Source organism: Cydia fagiglandana, chromosome 18, assembly GCF_963556715.1.
Source record: "Cydia fagiglandana chromosome 18, ilCydFagi1.1, whole genome shotgun sequence".
In the NCBI taxonomy this organism is placed as follows: Eukaryota; Metazoa; Arthropoda; class Insecta; order Lepidoptera; family Tortricidae; genus Cydia; species Cydia fagiglandana.
The window spans coordinates 14,512,336-14,538,105 of NC_085949.1; the positions used below are offsets into that span (position 1 = coordinate 14,512,336).

At 39.5% G+C, this 25,770-nt stretch overlaps 3 protein-coding genes and 1 long non-coding RNA gene across 6 annotated transcripts in view; 3 read left to right on the plus strand and 1 right to left on the minus strand.

The window, feature by feature from the left end:
- Window positions 1-331, plus strand: part of LOC134673629 (RNA helicase Mov10l1-like) — a 30,484-nt gene extending 30,153 nt beyond the window's left edge. Inside the window, exon 20 of the mRNA XM_063531629.1 lies at window positions 62-331. Coding sequence (XP_063387699.1) covers window positions 62-289 — 228 coding nt within the window. The 3' untranslated portion in view covers window positions 290-331. The remainder of the gene's footprint in view (window positions 1-61) is intronic.
- Window positions 332-4,556: 4,225 nt separating this feature from the next.
- LOC134673277 (uncharacterized) lies at window positions 4,557-11,155 on the plus strand. Of its 3 annotated transcripts, XR_010099448.1 has the most exons (4): window positions 4,557-4,991; window positions 7,327-7,515; window positions 9,732-9,826; window positions 10,357-11,155. It is a non-coding gene; the product is annotated as an uncharacterized LOC134673277 (long non-coding RNA). The 3 variants fall into 3 exon arrangements; XR_010099447.1 differs by having other exon boundaries at window positions 9,732-11,155; XR_010099446.1 differs by lacking the exon at window positions 9,732-9,826.
- An 8,063-nt stretch (window positions 11,156-19,218) lies between these two features.
- Window positions 19,219-21,147, plus strand: LOC134673067 (uncharacterized). The gene is made up of 2 exons (XM_063531002.1): window positions 19,219-19,638; window positions 20,487-21,147. Exons 1-2 carry the CDS (start codon window positions 19,234-19,236, stop codon window positions 20,991-20,993), a joined length of 912 nt encoding a protein of 303 aa, XP_063387072.1. The 5' UTR covers window positions 19,219-19,233; the 3' UTR covers window positions 20,994-21,147.
- Window positions 19,635-24,230, minus strand: LOC134673066 (uncharacterized). Its single transcript, XM_063531001.1, has 3 exons — window positions 23,868-24,230; window positions 23,389-23,701; window positions 19,635-20,444 (listed from the first exon to the last, which is right to left on the minus strand). Exons 1-3 carry the CDS (start codon window positions 24,014-24,016, stop codon window positions 19,659-19,661), a joined length of 1,248 nt encoding a protein of 415 aa, XP_063387071.1. The 5' UTR covers window positions 24,017-24,230; the 3' UTR covers window positions 19,635-19,658.
- Between the last annotated feature and the right edge of the window lie 1,540 nt (window positions 24,231-25,770).

The window sequence follows — 25,770 nt, forward strand, 5'->3', positions numbered from 1 at the left end:
AAAGGCATCTTCACTTACTAAATGCTTTAAGTAACATCTAACTGATGACTTCTATTTCCAGCGCTTCAACGTCGCCCTAACTCGCGCCAAAGCGAAACTGATCGTCATCGGCAACCCCGCCTGCCTCCAGAAGGACGCCAAATGGCACCGCTACATAACCAAGTGCCGCGAGCTCGGCACGTACTGCGGGTTCGACTTGGGGGAGACAGAAGCTGGTGAAACTGAGGCTATGGACCAGATCACGCAGATTCTGCGGCTGACGAAGGCGCTGGAGAATATGAGGGTGTAAATGCAGAACATATACTCTGACAAACCCAGTAGAAAAAAGCAAGGAATTAAAATGTTGTATGGTTCGTGCCTACATTTTTTAAATTTGCCGTCTACTGACGGAAATGGCTTGTCAAAAGTCATGGAAAAAATATACTAGAACAAATCGTGTTCGGATTTTTTATACAAGACAATAAAAATATCGGAAATTACATCTAACAAATCGCTAAGTTTAAAATAAGAACGAGGTTATCGTACTTGACTGAAATGTTTAACCCTATATGCTAATATAGCATATAGGGTTAGCTAGCTATAGATATAGTAGAGTTACTGTTGTGTTTTTGTTAAGTACATTATTATACTTCTAACTCTTATATCGTATACACATGTACCTATTCAATTGAATAGGTACATATAATATATTATGTGACGTCCCACGGGTAAAGGTAGCCATAAGGTACGGTTTTCGCTTACGACTTGCTTACGACGCGTAGCAGCGTATTCGTATAGGAGCGTCGAAAATAACAGCGTAAGCGCCAGCCGCCATAAGGTACCTTTTCCATGGAACGTCACATATAATCTAAATGTTTAGGTAGTCATTGTACCAAAAAATCATTTATATATTACTTAGTTGACTATTTGATGTAAGCTGTGACACTTTTTCAACAAATCAGTTTTTTTTATAAGTAATTTTATTTGAAGATACTAGAATAGCTACATTTTTGTTAACTGTAATTATGTTGCTTTTAATACGGTTTTTTTAAACAAATTATCAAAATTAAACCCACCGAACAATCCTGTTCCTATGATAACTTTTTTAAACTGTTAGTATAGGTAGGTATATAGAATTATAGAAACTTTAAGAATCAAAAAGATTAATTATTGTTATTGTTAGAAAGTATATTAACAAAAACGTTTAAGAAATATAAGCTGTATTTCTAAGGGTGGTATTCCATCTATCCAATTTCTTTGTCCGATGTATTGCGTCTCACATTTTGCTTCAATCTGTATAGGTAATCTTCGAGATTCGTTTCTCCGGTATTATTTTTCTGCCCCGATTCTATCACATTCATGAGCTAAGCGTCTGGTGAGACCACGCTCTAAAATAAAAAGGTAAGGGTTTTACATACATATAATCACGCCTATTTCCCGGAGGGGTAGGCAGAGACCATGGATTTCCACTTGCTATATCTCTTTCGCTTCCTTCATTTTCATAACATTCCTCATACACGCTCGCCGGTTTCGGGTGCTCTTGACCTGGCCTGTTATCAGGATTTCCCCGATCTGATCTGAGGAAATCCGCCGAGGTCTATCCCTTGTAACTCCCACTTCCACTTCTCCCTTATACACTCTCTTTGTTAGCCTTCTTTCACTCATTGAAGAACCAGCCTGGACACAGCGCTACCGAGCAGAAGAAGGCCGCGCAAAAGGCTCTCGTACAGTATAAGGTTACCAGGCTTTAGGAATTTTGGCCGTTTGTCAGGAATGTGGCCCGATGTATCAAACATACATAGTTATCATTTACGGCTAGAGCCCGCCGCCAATATGAGCGTCAGGAAAAAAATCGCAAATTAGGAATTTTGTCAGGAAATTCCAAATTTTGATCTGGTAACCCTACTCGTACGGTACCACTCTGTGTGCTATGCAAGGCTCAGGTACCAGACCCAAAAACCTACAAGCAGCCCTTCGAGGATAAACACTGCTCCCTGATGACCTAAAGGCCATCTAACACTGCATTTCTCAGCATTGTAGCAGGTTAGTTTTAAAGCACTTATTTAAGATTACTTATTCTTAAGAACTTATTCTTAAGATTTGTAAAAAAATATTTGTTACCATCTAGACCAGGGCTGTCCCCCCCTCTCGATGCCGACGGTGGCCCGCGCGAAAATTCTGAGGCGCAATATGGCCCTCAGGTAAAAAAGCTTGGAGACCCCTGGTATTTGTTCTCGTCACAAACCAACCTGTGGTTCTCGTACAATGTATTTGACTCGATCGAGCCAAGCCGCCAGCTCCCGGTTAGTACAATCTTTAATGAGAGGGTGAGACGCACTGACATTGGACAAAGAAATTAGGCAGGTGGAATACCACCCTTAAGTAGCTAACACACTATCGCACCGCACCAAGGTCATTGTGGGACGCACCCATAAGGAAGGGGGAGAAAGCGATATCTCTTTCTCCCTCTTACTTATGGGTGCGTCCCTCAATGACCTTGGTGCGGTGCGATAGTGTGTTAGCTACTTTAGGAAGGAAGTATTATTAAAGTATTTCCCCCCCGTTAAGCATCAGTGTTGCCAATAAAAAAATACGTCCGGGCAGGAAGCTTTAAACTTAAAAAAGTCTGGCAAGACAAGAGTCTGATCATAGTTTGCACCGACTGACTGTGAAGCCCGCTCCACACTCGTGCGCGAATCGCGGCGCGAAGCCGCGAACGCGAGTCTGGAGCCGATTTCGCATATCAGCGAACTAGACTCCACACTCGCGTTCGCGGCTTCGCCCGCGATTCACGCGCATAGTCTGGAGGGGGCTTTAGACTGTGACACTCTTCGCAGTGACTTCACTTGCTTCACATACAACTTGATCGGTGCTTTAGCATGGTCTGTCTGGAGACTACTGGCTATGTGTACTAGATATTTTGTATAAGAATAAAGTTTATTTTCAAGAATAAAATTCTGTGTTAAAAAGATATTAATCTTTCGTTCCTAATTTTTGTGTTATTCAGCACAGGGCTATAACCGCGAAAATCGAAGTTCGCAAATTGCGGGGATTTTTCTCTGTCACTCTAATTACGCCTTCATTGGAGTAAAAGAGAAAGATCCCCGCAATTTGCGAATTTCGGTTTTCGTGATAGGAGCTCTGAATATATTATTCAGCGGCAACATAAAGGCGTTATACAAACGTTTACTAGGACCAGCTAGGACTGAAATAAGGAAGTATGAATGATTGTCCAAAACTAAAAACGAATTCGATGGAAACGTGAATCTAGTTAGTACGTATTATGGTAGGCGACAAATAAATTCGACCAATCATAGTGTCGCATTTCGTATGTTTTGTCCCTCACGGAGGCACGCGTATAACACATTGCGCTTTGCAACAGGTAGCTACAAGTACATCCGTCCCATACCAATTTTGGTGGTTAGCCATAAGCCGCGCGTGGCGCTGTCGCCACCAAGCGGTTATATCTGTCCTAATCGTAACATACGCGTTTTGTTAGAGAGTGATTCTTCTGTACCTAGTACTATTATTTATTCTGTGACTGGCAAACCCACTTTGTCAGTAATAAAAGGTGTAAAATTAAAATTTTCTATGGGAGGATAACCCTTCGCACCTACCACTTTTTCTACAGACGGAAATGGCTAAGTGTCTTGGAAGCAAGGCTCCACGCTTGTGTGCGAAATCTTCGCTTTCTGCAGAGTATAGTAAACTGTAACTGTTGTGCTCTGTGATTCCCTCACGTATGTCATGTGGAGCCCTTGACTAAAAGACACGAAGCCATTTCTCAAAGAAAAAAAATGCTGTCAGTATGAATCTCCTAGTGAGTATTATATTCTTTGGTATGAATTCATCTAATGTAGTGATTATATGCTCTTTGCATCTAATCATCTATCACCAGTGTTGCCAACTTGGCATTAATGATGCCAGATCTGGCATATTTTCACTCGCTTTGGCACCAAAATTTTACATTTAGCATCTGGCATATTTTTTAGCATAATTTACTCTAAGCCAAGTTTGCAGCAACAATATGCGCCATCGCCTTATGTGGTTCATATTTTCATATGAATTTTGACTTTGGTGGACGGATGGACGTCAACGGACTATATATAAAGTTGGTCAAGCAGATCTTATCAGTAGAAAAAGGCGGTAATTTTGAAAAATTTATGTGTTTAAGGCCCTCTTGCACCATTCCACTAACCCGGGGTTAAGCGGTTAAACTGTTAACCTAGTGTCAAACTGTATGGCTAACCATGGCAACTCCTGGTTTAACCGGTTAACCCCGGGTTAGTGGAATGGTGCAAGTGGGTCTAAGTGTCTAATTTCAAGTGATATTTTAGCATTTTTTTAGCATAGGTGGTTAAAAAATCTTTGGCATAATCTAGACATTAGTCTAGCATTTTTTCAAAATCCGAGTTGGCAACACTGTTTATCACTGTCACTGTCAGTGTCCACCAGCCGGCGTATGGGAGCCACTAATGTACGACCAAATAATGCTCAACCCAAGAATGTACAGCCCAATAATAGGCGTCCATGGTGGACGCGTATTATTGGGCTGTACATTCCTGGGTTGTGCATTCTCGGGCCGCGCAATATTGGTCCGGGGCGATAATACGAAGCCACTCTTTTCACAGGGCAATAATGTACGACCCCATAATTCGCGTCCAATAATTTGAGTCCCTTGGCTTTCAATTATTGGGCTGCGCATTATTGGTACAGGTCGAGAAAGCCCGACCCAATAATGTACGACCCAATAATAGGAAGCCAAAAACCAGAGAGATTCTTTTTTTTAAGGGAGCTGTCAAAATTAGTAGGGACGTTCTGACATTAGCTCTTGACAATTTAAAAATAATCGGTTTTTTCTAGTGCCATCTTTCAGTGACATTGACAGTATTGTATTGACACTTGTTGGTTTACAAATACAATAAAATGAATTCTAATAAAAGAAACAGTAGACTCAGTAGAGGTACGAGGTACTGAAAAAATATTAATTAATGGAGAAGCCGAAGTTGGAGGTAAGTGCCGCAATTCAACAACTTAAGCTAAAAAAATCTTCGTGTCCGCATGGTATTCCCTCGTGCGTATAGACTGTACAGCATGGTGCTGGCGGAGCCGCTATGGCACATATTTAACCTCTGTCTCGAGCTAGAAGTATTCCCAGAAATTTGGAAAATTACTTGAGTGATGACCAGTATTGAAAGGTGGATCAGGAGATAAGGCAAGAGGGTTTCGACTTTCGACCGACACCAAGTTTGTACCCCACACTTAATTTTTTTAGACTGCATGAGAGACAGACAGCAGTAAGTATGTAGATTATGAAGGGCACAGATTGAAACCAGCAGTGACATGGCAGTTTGTTCAAAAGAATATCTTGGTTATATTTGACAACCAGTCTGGCCTAGTGGGTGCCTAGCCTAGTGACCCTGCCGGTGAAGCTGATGGTTCTGGGTTCAAATCCTGGTTAGGGAATTTATTTGTTTGATGAGACAGATATTTGTATATTGAATAATTATATTGTTGTCTGGGTGCCCACAACACAAGCCTTCTTGAGCTTACCGTGGGACTTGGTCAATTTGTGTAAAAATGTCCCAATATATTTATTTATATTGAGATTGACTGAGAAAACAAGGTGTATGCTACAAGGTGGAGGTTTCTGCAAAACATATTGGTGAGTCCATTAAGACAGCTGTTTATCAGAAAAACTGAGACTGGGTCACTGATCAATGGGTCAAACACCATCAAAAACTACTACTTAAGAGCAAAAAAATTGTGTTTATGGGGTGGCCCCAGCTCCTCCATGACACCTAGCAGTGTCTTCAGGTCGCTAACTGCCTCCTTCAATGTGCACAGAGTCCCTAGGTATTGGTTCCTGTATACTTCTACCTTCTACCTACAGTGTAGGAGAATATGCTTTACTGTTTCTTCTTCTTCCATGCACACTCTGCACATGGGGCTGTCTGTTTTACCCATATTATGTAGGTGTTTGATTAGTGCAGCGGTCGGCAACAAGCGGCCCGCGAACCTCTCACTCGCACCCGCCCCGCGTGCCTCCTAGGCTATTTTGTATGTAATATCGACAAACAACAATGTCTGATAAAGTCATAAATATTAACAAAGTGCGGCCCGCATCAACTTCGGTAACTACTATTTGGTCCTTGGCTGCTAAAAGGTTGCCGACCGCTGGATTAGTCTGTTATGACCTGTGATTAATCCTACTATTTTGCGTAGTTGGTGTGAAATGAAATGAAATGAATGAAATGAAATGAAATGAAAAATTTATTGATAACAATTTGTTACATGTCTTTTTTTCCATATAAGTACTAGTATTGGTCTAGTATTCTATGTGCATATACCTGTAAACATAATCCAAATTATATAAATAAAATTAATCGTTAAAATTTGCAATATATCGAAATTATTATTAACAATGAGAATGTAATTTATATCGGTACTATACAAATGTCACGCCTGTATTAATTATTAAATTACTAGTGGAATATTAAAAAACTCACTGTAATCGTAAAACGTGTCTGGGTGTTTTTAGTAATATTTTGGTGTAAGCTTGTAGTTTTGTTCTTTGGTCTGCCTACAGGTGTTCATTTTAGTCCAGTACTTATTGTGACACTCTTGGCAGCAGTCCGTCACAAATGAACTACGAGCGGTCGGGTTGAGCTGGAGCGAGGCCAGAGTGGTCGCTGAAGATAGGAAGGCGTGGCGCGAGCTTGTGAAGGCCCTTTGCACCTCTGGGGTGCCTTAGGACAACAACAACTTATTGTGAAGCTGGTTTCTGAACCTTTCCTGGCCAGTTCATCCGCTGCATCGTTTCCTCTTGATCCACTATGCCCCTTTATCCATTATACTGTTACTTTGTTGCCTTCTTTGCTCACTTCAGTGAGGCCTCGATGTCATTCAAGTATGAGTTCCGATGTAAGTTTGTAGCTACCTAGTGCTTGCAGTACTGATTTACTGTCTGACAGTATTAGTATATTTTCTTGTTTTACTTCTCGTCTTTTTATCGCTTTGCAAGCTTCCATTATTCCTACACATTCAGCTTGGAATCCCGTATTGTGTTCCCAGTGTAACCCAGGGGTTTTGAGATGTATATGTTCAGGTCCTCCGAGAAGACACCACATCCGGTCCCTTCATTTGTTTTTGAGCCATCTGTGGATATTCTTAAATTTGTTTGGTATAGTCCTTGTACAAAAAGAAACATAAAACATGAAAGAACACACATCATTAGTACAAAGGCGAACTTATCATGTAATTCATGTATGCGGCACCGCGATATAATACATTCGGTAAAGACACACTGAAAGAAAACGAACTTAAAGATGTTCTTCTGTTCTGCAGGAAAACAAGAAGATTCGAGGAGAATGGTGTGGCACTTAATGCCGCCGGGACAGTAACCTAGCTGCAGCTCCAACTCTAGGGAATTGGGCTGAATGAACGCAACACGTGATCGACAGCCCACCTGCTTCCTGCCGAGCGTCCCTACACTACATCTACATGGATTCGCTTATTCTGCTCTACAAAACTTCTGTAAGTAGAGAATGCACAAGTGCAAGAGTTGAAGGATTGAAAGAGCTTGTCGTCTTACCTGACAGTCTTCCACACATTTACCTTAATTAATTTAAATGATTTTAATAATTATAGTCCTTTTTAGGGTTCCGTACCTCAAAAGGAAAAAACGGAACCCTTATAGGATCACTCGTGCGTCTGTCTGTCAGTCTGTCTGTCTGTCTGTCTGTCTGTCCGTCTGTCACAGCCGATTTTCTCCGGAACTACTGGACCAATCAAGTTGAAATTTGGTACACATATGTAAGTTTGTGACCCAAATATGGACATGTAACGTAAACAAATTAATTTTAAACATGGGGCCACTTTTGGGGGGTAAATGAAAAAAAAAAATTCAAATTATATCATGTTACATATCAAATTAAAGAGCTTATTGTAAGGATCTCAAATATATTTTTTTTATAATTTTCGAATAAACAGTTTAGAAGTTATTCAAGAAAATAGGCAAAAAATGACCATTCCCCCCCCCCTTTATCTCCGAAACTACTAAGTCTAAAATTTTGAAAAAAATACATAAAATAGGTCTATACCTATAGATGACAGGAAAACCTATTATAAATGTACAGTCAAGCGTGAGTCGGACTTAATTACAGTTTTAGATCCGACCCCTACGGATTTTTTAAAGAGATTTCAATCACATATTTAATTACACAAACGGGTCTACCGCGATATAATTTCATTGTTTTTACCTTTAATTCCGACGTTTCAGCTGAGTTGCACTAGCTGTGGTCACGGAAAGACTGACGTCCCAACAAACCCACAAACGCCAACCAAACGCGCGTCCAAACGCGGTAGACCCGTTTGTGTAATTAAATATATGTACAAAACGCGAGAGTTTAAAGTGTTAGATTTCACTCACGTTTCACATAAAAAATACATTGTTAACAGTGCCGGATTAACCAATAAGCAAAACAAGCACGTGCTTAGGGCACCACGTTCAGGGGGGAGCACCAAAATGCCAGGATTCGGGCCTGGTTCGGCCTAAAAGTAAAATTGCGTTTTTTATATCGAAACATTTTCGCGCTCGCTTCGCTCGCCTTTTCAATAACTTTCTAAGGTATGACAAAGGTGACATTCGGGTGACGACTGCAGCAACATTACTCTGTTGCAAAGTACTGTCAACTTAGTTAAGTTAAATATAGACCTGTTTAAAACAGCCAACGAAGTATTCCTAAGAAATACTAGGAACACTAACAGGCTGGTCATAAATAAAATGCAAAGAACTGCCACTTTTAAGAAAAATTGTTATGCTATGTGTGTCAATATATTTAATAAGTTACCCAACAACATAAGAGAATTGCCCAATAGTAAATTTAAAAGAGCACTTTTTCAATGGCTGCTGTCTTCGACATTTTATTCTATTAATGAATACCTTGTAAATCAACAATATAGTTTTTAAATTATGTTAATTGAAGTGGTTTTGTTTGAGATAGATACATGATATATTATTATTTCATAATTGACAGTGTATTTTTATTTCTATTGTTGTTGATAATTAATTTGTATTAAACTAGTTTAAGTAGGTTAAGTTAGGTATATATTACACTAAAATTTGCATGCTGCATAGTCAGTTAAGAAAGATGGGACTTAAAAATGTATAATTTTACAGAAACAACTTGTATATAACCTTTTTTATCGCAAATAAAATGATAAAAAATGATTAAAACTTCCGTGATAAAATGATGTGACTGATTTCCATACTAAAAGTAAAAATGTACAACTGTCTATCATATTGCGTTTTTATATCGAAAAATTTTCGCGCTCGCTTCGCTCGCGTTTCAATCACTTTCTTAGATATGATAAAGGTGACATTCGGGTGGCGACTGCAGCAGTATTAGGTAATCTGTTGCAACATTACTGCAACGGCACTGTCAATTTTCGTGATAAAATGATGTGACTGATTTCCATTCTCAGCTGTAATGCGGCATTGAACTTCTCTCAATTTACCAAAAAAAATCAATGTAATCTTGATGACCCTAGGGAGAGGGGGCACCATGGTCTAGAAATGCTTAAAGCATCAAAATATCTTAATCCGGCACTGATTGTTAAAAATTGTGTAATATACGGAACCCTTGGAACGCGAGCCCGACTCGCACTTGGCCGGTTTTTTTTTCAGATTACCTCAATTACAGTATACTACAATACAATTCAAATACTCTTTATTGCACACCTCATTACAGAAAACAATACAAATAATACAGGAAGAAGAGATTAAACAACAGGCGGTCTTATCGCTAAAAAGCGATCTCTTCCAGACAACCTTACTACTTTTGAGGTTAGAACAACCCACGAAAACATTTAATGTAAAGTGTTGCCAAGACTAGTTGCATAAAGCTTTTACACTAAAAAAGTTATCAGATCCCGTAGTAGGTACCAAGACTTTTACTCTGTCATTCCTAACTTTATAAGCTCTAACAGTATAAAGCCAACATCTTGGTCAAACAGTACGGCTTGGCCGTTTCGTTGGTGTCATACTCATATGGACAATCCCGTAATGACACTTTCAGAATTTGAAAGACCTTTGTTGCTACTTTGTACAACAAGTCCACTGAGGGAGTGTTTGTAAAAACGACATATCAGTTTATATAAACTACGATAATACAAGGTCATATAAGCAGGCATAATTTTAAAACATTTAACATTTAGGTTTTCAGAAAAGTTACGTACCTATTTCTAGCGACATCTATGTATGTAGGGCCTATATAAAATAAGCCAGGAAAGTTATGAAAGTGAATTAAAGTTCATGTTGCACTGATAAAATCATTTTAAACAAATATTCTAAATATAATTATTCTCAAATTTCAGGAGCTGATACAAGCAGCCAGAATGAGTCTCTGCTGAGTCGCCGGCGCCGGACGTGCGTCGCGCGCCTCGGGCGACTGACGTCTTCGTGTGAGTCGCCAATTGCAGGGGAAGATACGAATAGTTAGGTATAAAAGCTACTTTAGTCAACCTCGCCTCAGTACTGTTTGTATTGACTGAAATACAAGTAGCATATATGAGACGTTCGGACGTATCCGAGAAAATACGAAGGTAAAGGAAATTGCACTACATTTTTAGAACCTATTCACCTGTCAGTAAAATATTGAAAAGGAAAGTTCATGAGTTTTATTATTTTCTTTCCTCCAACAGCTTCACATGGAGCAAATGTAAACCTTTTATGTTAATAATATCAGTAATGTCAAGGTACAACGCTCTTTAGAGCATATTGCCATTCCTTTTACTCGAGTGGCCTGTGGGTTAACTATACGAAGCGAGCCTACGATGCATTAAAAGTGCAGTATAACAATGCATTCAGAATGCTGTTGGGCTTACCTCGTAGATGTAGTGCATCTGGCATGTTTTGCGAAGCTAGAAGTTTTCTGGCAATCATGCGCAAGAAAATAGTATCTCTGCTAGGTCGAGTTAGAAGCAGTCCCAAACATACATGTTCGAAAAGTAGAACTCCCTTAGTAGGCCAAGCAATAAGAAGTTATAGAGGGAAATGCTAGGAACACAATTTTTGACTACGTAACTTTGTTTGGACTAGTTAGGAGGTGAACATATCAAAAGTCCCCGGCTGTAGCCCCGGTGCTGGGGGGTAGACTAGTTATAGTCCAAACAAAGTTACGGAGTCAAAAACTGTTCCTAGCATTTCCCTCTACAACGTTTTTTGAGCATTCATTTCCTGACCTATAGATCGTGTTTCAATTTATCGCCTCTCGTTGGCAATTAAGGTGGTTCGCTTTCCATACAAAAAAAAAAACAATTACATAAGTACCTAATAGTGTGTAATTACTTAATATAACGCAATTGTTTTTTGTATGGAAAGCGAACCACCTTAACTATTCGCACAACGTTTTGTAGTTGCAGTAAGTACTTACATATGGCCGGTTAAATTTTCGAAATAGGTATGTATTTACGTACAGTGCTAATTGCCGCACATAGAATAATTAAAGTTTGATCAATCGGAATATGTTCCTAAGTCACTTATTACATTTCGAATTATAAGTCTGTATTTTACAGCTTTAGATGTGCATGACTGCATATGCACATCCTAAAGCTGAAAAATGCTTTCATGAAATTATGGCTAAATTATGTTAATAGGGACAAATGTATCATTTTCAACCAAATGGGTTCTTATTATCTGTTGTCAATAAGGCGCTATTTCCATAAAGCTTCAATTTGAAATCAGCCTCGTCGACAACCGACAATGTTAACCTTTTGGTTGAAAACGTCACAAATTATGGCGATAGAGAATACAATGTTCTGTTGCCAGAGTGCAGCACTAGTAAAACCCGTGAATTGCAAAAAAGTGTAGGTAACACAATGGAATATTCACAAAAATATGAAAGAATGTAACACAAAATGAAGAAAATGTATGTGTTTTTTTTTGTGTTACGTCACACAAAGGACGCCAAAATCGACGCCGCAATATTTTTCACGACGTGTAGAATAAAAGTGGCGTCGAATTCAGGAATCCGCAAATACTATGGTAGCCGATAGCCAAGTAATTTATCAATAGAACAATGTTAAAACAGTAGTAGAAACGGTGAGCTTTGCAAACTTTTAGTAGATTGGTTTGGTTTTGGTAGATTTCTCGGTTTGGCATGCTTGATGCTCTTCACATCACCACAGACGGAGGTCGACAGTTCGAATCTGTCTTGTTCAACCAATTGATGGAGGCACATGCACGCATACGAAGTATACGAACCACATATTACACTACCATCCTGGAGCTAATTGGATTATTTGCATCTACTATTATAGTATATACCTATGCCTTATTTTTACGCCTAAGACCCTAAGCTTTTAACAAAAACCATTATTTATTTTATACCTACGGGCGGTTTAGCTCCCGTACCTACCTCTATTATACCTAGCCACGTGCTAAAGCAACAATGTCCTTTAAATCCGTATCCCGTATCGTGATAGTATTAAGATTCAACTCGTCTACATCGAGGTGGTCGATCGTCCTAAATACATTACCAAAACATGTTAACTCGTATGAGCCGTTACATAGATTTGAACCTTAATACTATCATGATAATTATTGATTAATATTTTTAAATAATTTGTTAAGCATATTTACACTTGCAAATATACACTTGCAGCATTCTAATATTATGGTATGGTAAACATATAACATGTTATATATTCGCGATTCATGTCAGCAGCCCTAGTGTCAGGCCCCCGCCAGCCGCGCCCGCGCCCGCCCCCGCCCCCGCCCCGCAGTAATAGTTATCTGTTTCCCTCGGGGGCAAAGTTGTTGTTCAATCGCTCGTGCTAATATTGATACCCGAGCAAGCGAAAGATTCCAAAATTGAACCGATAGCGTAGCGAGTGGTTAAAAAAATGGAATCTTGAGCGTTGCGAGGGTTTCAAAGCGCGAGGGTTAAACAAAATTTGCTCCCGAGTGAAACACAAAATGTTTCACCACACCGACCCGAAGCAAATATTAAATGTAAAATATCAAACAAAATCAAATCCAAATTAATGTTACCTATTAAATATTTATCATCCAAAATCATCATAAAAGTCAGTTCTACCGGCAAACATAAGAAAACAACTCAAAATTTGCATTTGATTACTTTGCCTCACATGTGAATAAAATGCAACTTTGCTATCAGTTTTTGAAGTGCTAAGAGAGCCTTTCCGAGTAGGTGTGGTGAAAAATATAATGTTCTAATGCTGAAACGTATCACTATCACTGTTTAGTTAGAACAACATGAACCTCATAGAACCCTCTTTCAAGTGCTATTGAAAGAGGCGGCTATACAGGGCCTGGGGCCTAGGGCGGCGAATAGTTATTTACGATACAAGTGCGGAAAAGAGGAAATTCGAACGAGTGGCGATAAATTAAAACACGACCGAAGGGAGTGTTTTAAATCCACACGATTTGCAAATTACCTATTCGCACGTGTATCGTACAACGTTTTACAGTACATGGCCCTTTAAGCTTTTGACATACGCACGAAAAGTGCTATTTTACGCACTAGTGCGGGAAAATAGGACCATAATTATATACTTTAAATGATATTTTTATTATTAATTTGTATAAATGAATGTCACTACCTACTAAATGTCAGGTACCTCTACAGGGTAGGTATATTCTATTTTTTGATGAGGTTTGTTTCATGCAGCCGGCCACCGGACTATTATTAAACGTCAAAACTTCTATGAAATAATGACGTATAAATAACATTTGCACTAGTTGCACTGCACTGCTTATAATGCTATCAAAATCATTGCAGAATTTTCTTGGTCTAACTCTATTCATTCACCAGTCAAGCTAACATGTAGATACAGGGTCAACCAAAACAGCCAAAAACGCGAGCGCAGCGAGCCCCAAATTTTTTGTTGACAATATCGCAAGGCTGGGTATCGATCTTCACCTGGGCCTAAAAGTCTGAAGTGCCCCCGTGAGGGGAACTTTCATGTGGAGTCAAAGCCGTGCTTCAGGCTTCAGGATAAGTAGTTGAGCACAGACTCCAACCTTCGGTCGGACACTAGTTTTGTGTGAGGAGAGAGATTAAACAACGATGCTGGCGGAACCGACGCTTCTATGACGTTACAAATACAAACCCGTAACGGTTCTTGCGGCCCTCAATTTACCGGATTTTTCTTTGATTTACCGGTATTATTGATTGACATTTCGGGCTTTTACCGATCAGCATCGGTAAAACTTGGGGTTTTCCGGTAAATCCTAGGTTTTACCGTACTTCGGGCTTATGTACAATTAAACGACGCATTAACACGGCAGGTGCACTTCGCCCCCCTCATCTTGGCAATGGCCGCGTAAAGCATCATCATCAGGCCTTTTATATATTTACAGATGATTAAAATAATTAAGCAGCATCTGTGATCTAGCGACAGGACCGCTCGTGGCTATATATATATATATGACACAATTTTTGAACGGCATAATCGTCCACATTTCTGTCAAGTAATACGAGAGTCCGCACCAGGGATGTTGCGAATATTCGCATCCGCATCCGCGGAACATCCGCATTATTTTCAACATCCGCATTCGCATAAAATCGATGCGGAGCATCCGCATGATACGGATGTCGACCAAGTAGGTACCTAACAGGAACGTATTAGAGACGGCACCGCTGGCGTAAGTGTAAAGGCTCCAGTACACAGTGGTCAAGGATGGTCCATGCCAAGCCATGCTTTGCAATGCGCAACAGTAGGCCTATATCACGTAGGTGATCACACAATGGTCCATCAAAAAAAAAAAAATTGCAGACTCTGATTCATATAAATCTATAATAAACTGATAAGTCTCTTCCTTTCTCCACAATGATGACATTTTGTGCTATTAACATTGAATCAAGCGGTCAAAAATTCAAGAAACTAAACAAACAATGGCGACTGTGTGAACACCACAGGCCACGGTACGCCACGATTCCTTTGAAGTGTGCCAAAAAACCGACAACTCCCCGATTGCTCACCACGGCTGATACAACTGACGGCAGTCGTCCGCCATTGCATACCATAGCATAGCCCCCTGTACACAATGGCCAGGGTGTGGCATGGCCCATCCTTCACTGTGTACTGGGGCCTTTAGGTAATTTCGTCATTATATATAACGAAATCGTCTAGATCCCGAAAAACCGGCCAAGTTATTGTTTATTAAATAAAACACACCTATGTGACGTCCCACAGGTAAAGGTACCTTATGGCGGTTGGCGCTTACGCTATTATTAACGCCGCTCCAATATTATTGCGGCGCCATGCGACGTAAGCGCCAGCCGCCATAAGGTACCTTTTGCCGTGGAACGTCACCTATATTCTTGTTCAAATACTAAACGGTTCGTTTTTTTTTAAATAAAAAATACTAAATATGTAACATTTGACGTTTTTTGAGTACCAAATCTTGACATCCGCATCCGCATCCGCGGATGTGAGGCTTTAAATATCCGCATCCGCGGATGTCATAAAAAATCTGCATCCGCAACATACCTGGTTCGCATTAAGGCGACCCTCATCGCACATATATGTCTTATTGCTCGTTTTCGGGCCAAGTCTTGAAACCAGGACCTAACATTGGTTACGCGACCTCTTAAAAGGTGTTCTTCCACTCAACGCGGTGTGTTGCTAGGTCTTTCCATGAGTTGCAGTGCTTTATTGTTAAACGCAATCATATTACGCTTTACGCAGTCTTTAAAGCGGAGTAATGACGTCTTACGTTGCACTTGCCTAATAGCACTGTCCATTCGTTAAACATGCCCTAGCCGCCGCAAACGTCTCTGTTTGAGTAGCGCGGTCTCAGATTATAAGCGCGGTGATACTAGGAAGCTTAGCAAACTCCAGCGCACTTTCGTTGGTAACCAGTAACCCTGTCTTTCCATGTTATGTTTAGTATACCATACCTACCTACTCCGAAGGCAGCGCACGTGGAAGGTGTTAATTAAGTCTTCGTTCCTGATTAGCTTACGACGTCCAGGTTTCGGCCCCCTACAAGAGTATTCTCTAAAGACACAAGTTTGGTAGACAGTTATTATGGTCTTTGTCGTAAGGTGTTTGTTATTCCATACGAGTACTCTTGCATATAGCCCTTCGGTTTGCATTATAAGAATTCAGCTGTGACCCAGTTACACCTATACAAACTCTTTAGATAGAAATAGGTTTTTTTACCTTTTTTTTTAGCATAGGTTTTTTTTAACGTAGTAGTTCCCTACGGTAAGTACCCTAAAAAGGGCAGCAAAATTAAGCCTACCAAACATAAACGAAGTATTAAACACATTGGCTGCCCACCACCTCCTTCACCTAAAGTGTATCTCCCACGCCCCTTACAAATTTAGTGATCCCAGCATCTGACTATACATTTATTACTGAGGTCAATAAAGAGGTAACGAGCTTTCGATTCTACTGGTGATGCTCATGGGCACACAGAGAAGATTACGTGATCCCAACGGTGATGTTCAATGTTCATGGCAGCCAACGTGTTAAAAGATTAGCCTGCCAGGCTTTCCAGTTATATTAGGCTATATTGGTGTGCATATAAGTGAAACAACGACATATGTGCAACGTCTTGTAATATATTGATAATGATAGTAAATATATTTATGGAAGCATAGATTAAGTACATTTAATGTAGGCAATGACTACCTAGCTTCCAACGCACTTGGTCGGCCTAGGCTTAACCTGGCAGATTTTGTACAAATGGCAAAAACGTTGGACAAAAATTCATCAAAAAAAACCTCATCGAAAAATAGAATGAAACTTGTATGGTAGGATACCTGACCTTGAGGACAGTAAAAAAAAAGTGGTCGGCCTCACCTTAGCCTGGCAGTTTTTGCAGTCCGACCAGATTTATTGGGTCACGTGAGAGCTACAATTTACCTCATCGAAAAATAGAATGAAACAAACGGATTATAATAGCTAAAATAAGCCTGTTGACGTATGTCTTGGTCGGCCTCACCTTAACCTGGCAGTTTTTGCAGTCCGACCAAATTTATTAAAAAATCATCAAAAATTTTTTATCGAAAAATCGTATGAAACTTGTATGGTACGATAGCTGCCTTTGAGGACAGTAAAAAAAAAGTGGTCGGCCAAATCCTGTGTTGGCAGGTTCCTGTGTCCGACCAATTTTGTGGTACCACGTGAGAGCTACAATTTACCTCATCGAAAAATAGAATGAAACAAACGGATTATAATAGCTAAAATAAGCCTGTTAACGTATGTCTTGGTCGGCCTCACCTTAACCTGGCAGTTTTTGCAGTCCGACCAAAATTATAAAAAAATCATCAAAAATTTTTTATCGAAAAATCGTATGAAACTTGTACGGTACTATAGCTGCCTTTGAGGACAGTAAAAAAAAAGTGGTCGGCCAAATCCTGTGTTGGCAGGTTCCTGTGTCCGACCAATTTTGTGGTACCACGTGAGAGCTACAATTTACCTCATCGAAAAATAGAATGAAACAAACGGATTATAATAGCTAAAATAAACCTGTTGACGTATGGCTTGTTACGGATGGCTTTCACAAATTCAATGTGGCGGTGTGCGGCAGAATCCACTTGCATCAAATTTGATGCCACACATTGTGACTGGACATTAAGAGATGAAATGTATAAGATAAAATGGTTTGAAGGGCACATAACGCCTTTGCGAGTCGAAGAAATAACAAGATGATTATGATTAACAGTAATTATTAACAATAAAAGGGTTATTTCCACTAGTTCCCACCTTTTACCACTGGTAACTACTGAGAAAAAAAAATCCTAGTAGTTACCACCAACTCGGTTTGGTGGTACCTAATGGGAATTTTTATTCCCAGTAGTTACCACTGGTAAAAGGTGGGAATTTTTTTTCTACTAACCGAGCTTCGAAGGAGAAATGCTACAGTTGATGGAAAAAAGGCTGATTTGATACAAAGATAATCACTTAATATATGTGAGGTTATCTTGTGTATTTTACCATTTATTAAAATTTTGGAAGGCTCACGTGCAGTTTTTCCTGTTATATTACAAGTGTTCGATTGAAAACTAAGCTTTGGTGTATACCTAGATCACCTGCATGTACAAGAAGGCGTTTCATATACGCCCGCCCATCAGATAGGTACACAAAGTCATGATGCGTATGGAATACAGCATGTGTAGCCAAGCCATTATGCCCTAAATTATGTACTACTTCGTTAAAACTTAGCTTACCTGTGTATTTACTCTTTCCAAAATATTTATCTTCCTTAAATTGCAGCCTACACAAACGGTCTTTGTCATTTGCCTTAGTTTTTGGTACTCAAAGCTTTTTCTCACCGATTTATGCATATCGGGTCCTTGGGAAAAAAGGGAGATCCTATAGGTATATTTCCACAATTTGTCGCACACTATTGCAGTATTGTGGAGAAAAAAAAACATACAACCGCATTGATAACCTCTTCCTTTGGGATTTGGAAGTCGGTTAAAAAAGGAGAATGTTTACAATTTATTGGAAACAATGTATGTGATTTGACAGTGACAGCAACTCCACTATGGAGGCGCCACCTGGCGTGATAAAATGTCAGTTATGCCTCCTCATTCTATCTGTAGTGGAAAAGTAGGATATACGATTCAAAACTTGTCAAAAATCGATGAAAACCTGTTTATTTTTGACACCTGTGAGACATCATCTCAACGTAAGTGTTACTCTGAAACCACGTCGGTAGTTAGAAAACGTTATTTAGATATTAAGTAGATAGATTTATGAATAAAATTTGAACTGAATGTTTTCTTTTTTTTTAAAGCCCTCTAAGACCTCCATGGACTCATTTACTTATGACTTTTTTCAGTTAGCATTATTAAGTTAAGTTCAAGCTGCGAAGAAACCATATTTTCAATAAAGAAATTATTATTCTTTATAAATGTGGTCGGACTGCAAAAACTGCCCGGCTAAGGTGAGGCCGACTAAGCCATAAGTCAACAGGCTTATTAAGCTATTATAATCCGTTTGTTTCATTCTATTTTTCGATGAGGTAAATTGTAGCTCTTAAGCGCCCTCCAGACTATGCGCGTGAATCGCGGGCGAAGCCGCGAACGCAAGTGTGGCGCCGATTTCGCAGATTGTTCACGCCTTCGCGGATTGTTCTCCGTTTTTTGTCGGTATTTCGGCCCGCGTCAAAGGAGACGCGAAGCGCGAACTTGCAAGACTCCACATTACACACTATTTTATTGGCTATCTGTTGACATTGACAAGATAAATTGTCATAACCTTCTATATATGGCGGCTAATTGGTTTGATAGTATCCTGTGCGTTTTAATAAAAATGGAAAAAGATGTTCAAATTCAAAATATTCAATGGAACAACCAGATAGAGCTGTTGTTTATACAACTCTACCAGGCTGAGCCCATTTTATGGGATGTGTCATTAAGAGACTATAAAAATAAATTACGCACATACGACGCGTGGTCGCGAATAAGCGATATATTGGAAATACCTGTAGATAAACTTCAACAAAAGCGTAATTCCCTATTATCGAGCTACAGGGCCTACAAACTTAAAGTGAAAAAGTCGATTAAGTCCGGGGCCGGTGCGGACGAAATATACAAGCCATCTTGGTTCGCGTACGAAGTTCTGGACAGCTTTTTAAGGGATAAGGATACCCCAAAGAAAACAATAACGACGGTAAGATAATCATGTTTATTTTAACGAATACAATAAGTAGTAAACTCGTCTCTGATTTGTGTGGCGTTAAGAGGAGATCGGCGTGGTATTTGCCGCATATTGCGAACGGCACACGTCGTATCGGTTTCGTTTCTCCATGAGCCTGGTTGGATGAGAACGTCGTTCCGGTCATATTGATCAATTGAACCTGGAGGCGTGTAGATATGCGACGATGTCCTGCTACGCCTCAAGTAATTGTGTAACAATATGCAAGTTAATGTAACAATGCTAGCTTTCTCTGGTTGCAATTGTATAGGTTTTTTGAAAACCCGAAATTTGGTAACCAGTATACCAAAAGCGTTCTCTACTGTAACACGAGCACTTGACAATCGTTGGTTGAATATGCGTCGTGGATTTCCCCGCTCAAGGTTTCCGGGATACGGTTTCATTACATTCTCCGAAAGAGCAAATGCTGCATCAGCCAAGAACACATAAGGCACATGTTTATTTAATCCGGGCAATGGATGTGGTGGTGGCAGATTCAGTTGGTTGTCGCAAATCTTTTCCCACAACATGCAGTTTCTAAATACGCCACCATCACTGATTCGACCTTGGCAGCCGATGTCAGCAAAAGTAAAATTGCACTGACTGTCTACTAGTGCCAGGAGGACAATACTGAACGTTCTCTTGTAATTAAAATATTCAGATGCCGAGTTAATTGGGCATTGCAAAGCAACATGCTTGCCATCTAGAGCCCCGATGGCCCGAGGAAATTTCAATGAATAGCCTTTTGAAATTTCTAGCCATTCCTCGGGGCATGAAGGAAGCTGCAAAAAAATAACATTAATAATATTAATCTATTTTTCTAGGAGGACAAAGAAAATGTGAATAAAGAAAATGAAGAAGAAAATCTTGAAAAATCACCACCAGCTCAATCTCAAACTATCAGAAGAAAACAAAATCCGCCGGAGCTTCTGCATGCAGGCCGTATGGTAGAAGAAGCCCTGAGTACCTTTAACACAACTATGAAGCATTGTGTTAAAGATACTCAGGATCCAGACGACTGTGATTTATATGGTCAACTTTTGGCCAAAAAGTTGAGAGCACTTAGTATTGAGGACAGGTTGAGAATGATGCATACAATAGATGGTATGTTCTTGACCTGTCCTCAAATAAGACAAGTTAACCCATGGTCATCATCATCACAAGCTACAGCTACTTCCACAATGCCCCCCTCATATTCTAATCCTTTCACTATAATTTCCAACAACACACTCCCTTCCAGGCCTCAAAAGGATGTATCAATAGATAAACCTTTCAAGCCTATAATAATTAAATCTAGTAAAATCATTCGTCCTCATACAAACCCATTCTAAATATTAAAGTCCCCCAGTATTAATCTAATATCAATATTGAACTTACAGTACCGGCCAATTATATATATATCACCTCCATGTTTTTTCAGTGGAACCTTTTTTAAATTTGTAAGTGATTTCCACCTCACTACTGTAAGTAGGTAGTCTAGTAGCATAGAGTAATATAAGTAAAGAAAGAGTGGTAACTCCATACATCAGTTTTCTTATCAAAACGCGAATTATTTCGTAGTCGACATCTAGTGTCAAGTAGCAGAATTTATCAGTACTGCTAGTTGACAATAGATGCCGCGGCGAACGAAAACTAATAGTACATTTTTCGTCAGTAGCGACACTTGTCATCTGGTATCAAGTAGCGGTACTGATAGTTCCGTTACTTGACGTTAGATGTCGACTACGAAATAACTCGCGTTTAGGCAAAAAAACTGATGTATGGAGTTACCACTCTTTCTTTACTTTAATATATATTACTCTATGCAAGTAGTAGTCCTTTGTGCGAGCGATGAGAAAAATTGGTCTCATGTTATGGTTTTTCATCGTTTTTTTTTATAGAGTAGGTAACTTAATTTTTTTGTTAGAGGATATTTAATAATATGTTGTCTCCTATTGTAATTCACAGTGTTTCCAAAGAGAATAGAGTGTATAGAGAGTTAAAATATTGTCATAGTAAATTTTGTAGTCACAGTCAATTTACTGCCATCTTTACACAGATGATTAAAACTTTTAGAACGCCATTTGACTTTAATCCTCATTCTTTCACTGTTATGTGCTAAATTTCTTAAATATAAAAAAGTGTCGCCATCTACTTGAGCATAGGCCAAAGGTACTGTGCCATCTTGTCGAGCGATGAGGCCGCCTTTGGCCTATACTTGAGTAGTCGAGTAGATGACGACACTTTTTGATATCTAAGAAAATATTTAACACATACTTATCAGTGAAAGAATGAGGATCACAGTCAAGTAGCATCCTACAAGTTTTAATCATCTGTGTAAAGATAACTTGACTGTGGCTACAAAATTTACTATGACAATATGCCTCTATTTTAATTTTTTTGGTATTTAATTGCCACTGCAATCATCATATATTTATATAGCATTTACTCTATACATCTTGGCCGGTACTGTATAATGTTTGTTGTTATTTTAGTGGTTATTAATGAAAATATAATTACCAGTAGTTACCACCAACTCATTTTGGTGGTAACTAGTAGCTTAGAAGATCATAATCATTTATTTGTTGCAAATCATGGTATTAAGTAGATGTTAATACAACAGGGAAGGTTCATCTTTATAGTTTATCCTATAATAGCTGCCCAGAGGCCTATAAAAATGTCTCCCATTCTATTCTAAATTGAATGTTTACCATGACAGTTAAAAATTACATTTGTCATGGCAAGTATTTCACTCTGGGCCGCTACAGGTGTATTTAGATGTTTCTGAAATGGTTACTGTTTTTTTATTTCTGCTTCATTTCTTGAAATATATTTTGTATGTTGTTGAAAGTTATTCCCTTTCTCGCCTGTTATTTGCAGAGACCGGAATTTTCGTGGCACTTGAACTGTCATTCCAATATAGGTACATATATAAATACAATACAGAACACAATATATATTAAAAGATTAAAAGTAGAGGTAAACAATAAGCAGTCTAATCGCTAAAGAGCAATCTCTTCCAGGTAACTTATGAGTTTAGTTCAATTTCCAGTGTTTATTTGATTTCATGTTTAAATTCTGTTTAAGCACTAACAACTGTCCTATTAGTTTCTCTAAAAAATAAAATACATGGTCACATTAATCCAAATTTATTTTTTATTGTATATTTCTATTTTACATTACTCAAAAGTTATTTGGAAGAAATTGCTCTTCTGCCTGCCTCTTCTTCTGCTTCTTATTGCCTGGTATGTAGTTATTTACATCTGCATTTAATCTTCTTTAATAGGTATGTTGTGTTCTATGTTGTATTATATGTATAATGGATGTCTATAAATGAGAAGTCACTGTAACAATTAAAAAATACCACAAATATTCTGGTCTTTGGTCATTTGTTAAATTATTAGGCCAAAAATATGTGCAGTATTCTAACCCTTGTAGGCTCTTATGTACATATTCATTGCAATACTTTTGTGAACTACTATTATTAAGTACCATTTCCTTTGTTTCATTGCTTTTTAAAACAAATTAATTTAATTCCAAATTACCTACTTATAGTTTGTGCGGAAAGAGAAGAGTTGTGGAATGTATGGGAACCAATACAAACTACGAGTCTTCTCTTTCCGCACAGACTATAGAATAAGGTCCACATAAAAAATTTAAAAAATGTATGGTGGGCCTTACAAGGCTTAAGTTTATAGGTAATATTAATAAATATTCATAATTAAACATTTATAATTTTTATTTCACCTTAATTTCATCCTTTAAAGCTTCATTCAAAGCCATGCAAACTTCTGGTATAATTTCTGATATCAACTGAGGTGATATTTTGAATAAGAAATGTAGACTCTGGTAGTCATCGCCGGTGGCCAAATAACGAAGTGTTAGTGCGAGACGTATGCGGGCTGGAATGGATTTTCTCAGGTGGGTGTCTTGTTTCGATATTTGGCTCGAAATTTTGTTAAGTAAATATTCGAAATCCATTACAGACATGCGGGTAAACTTTTTGAACTCTCCGGACGGTTCGGCTACCAGTTCACCCAATTGCTTTTCCATACATGCACTGGAACAAAACACAGAAATATGAATGCAACAAAGCTCCAGTTTTAACAGAGTTAATCAGCGAACCCTGGGCTCTAAACCAAGAGCTGACGATGCAACGAGAGAAACAGAAAAACTATTGAAATGCATCTTCTATCTTGTTTAAAATCGGTCGAAAATGTACTTACTTTGATCTATTTCGATGGATACTTGTCATCCACCATCTTCTTCTTCTGCTTTTCCTTTTTCTCTTTTTTGTACATTTTATAAATTGATAATTATAATATGATACAGCGCATAACAACAGCGATGCTGCCGTAGCTACAAATTCGTCCATCTTCAAGCCGGGTGCGAATTTGATCAACCAAATCACTTGACAGTTCCAAGTTTGAATCAGCCTTCTTGCTTTGCCGCAAACCAGATCAGCTGACGCTTCGGCGCCATCTTGCCGCGAACTAGACTGCGAAATCGCCGTGAAGTGTGCGAGTGTGGAGACATACGTCAACGTCGCGGTATGTTCGCTCCGCGACGTCGCGCCGCGATTCGCGCACATAGTCTGGAGGGGGCTCTAGGCAGCACCCCTGCCCTGTCACACTTACGTACGAATTTACACGCGCGACGGAGGGGCAACACGTCGAACGTGGTTCGCGGTAGGCCCTCTGTTTTGCCGTCCATCACCAGTACTATGGCATCCTACTTGAGTTTGTAGGACGGCTCGTAGTCCGCAACCCCCATACACGATCCTACCCAACGAGGCGGATTACGAGGCGAACTACAAGGTAGAGTGTGAATGGGGGGCTTAACAGACTATCGCACCGCACCGTGACCTTGGAGTGTCGCACCCATAAGTGAGAGCGAGAAACGTATATCTCTTTTCTTTGTTAGTAGAAAAAGGCGGCAAATTGGAAAAATGTAGGCGCGAAGGGATATCGTCCCATAGAAAATTTTAATTTCACGCCTTTTTTTACTGACAAGATTTGCTTGACCACCTATAGCTACTTTACATATAAAACGCTCACGCCCCGCTCGCGCGCCACCCGTAAAACGCGCCTGTGTGACGAAGACTTAATTATAGTTCGTCAAACATATGTTCTCTGGTCAAACCAATTTGACAGTCAGTAAGCCCCCATTCGCACGACAGCTTTTTCAACGCGCGTTAAAAAAGCGCTTGAATCTGGTCGCACTCTAAATTCGACTTAACGACCAAAGCTTAAAGTCTAAAATCCAACAACACTGAATAAAAGCGTCACCGTTGTCGTGTGAATACATAAATGGTTATCCATTTGTGTCATTCAAACGCTTTTTTTAACGCGCGTTGAAAAAGCTGTCGTGCGAACGGGGCCTAAGAACCAGGAAAACTATACTCATTTAAAGTAGCTAACACACTATCGCACCGCACCGCGACCCTGGTGCGTCGCACTCATGAATGAGAGCGAGAAACAGATATCTTTTTCTCGCCCTCACTTACCGGTGCGAAGGGTCGCGGTGCGTGCAAATTGCAGGCACCTTTCTCTGTCATTCTATTCTAATTATAGCTGGTTTTGCAAATCTTATCAATAAAAAAAGGCGCGAAATTCAAATTTTCTATGGGAAGAGATCCCTACGCGCCTAAATTTTTCAAATTTGCCGCCTTTTTCTACTGACCAGATCTGCTTGACCAAGTATACATTTCATGGATCGAACAATTGTTTCCGTCTGGAAAGCCCCCTACACACTCTTGCGCGAATTGCGGCGCGAAGCCGCGAACGCAAGTGTGGCGTCGATGTTCGCAGACAGCGAAATCGACTCCACACTCGCGTTCGCGGCTTCGCCCGCGATTCACGCGCATAGTCTGGAGCGGGCTGAAGAAAAATATATCTCTTTCTCGCTCTTACTTATGGGCGCGACGCACCAAGATCGCGGTGCGGTGCGATAATATGTTAGCTACTTAACCTTACCATTATCTGCTTATTTTTTGCGCATGGCAACATTACTGAATCGTAAACTTAAAAATCGTCGCCCCATCCCTAGAATATCACTCTATGTGTCAAATATTTATAGTCTGTGGTGTGGAGCGAAAAGTGGACGCCAATTATTGGGCTGTACATTCTT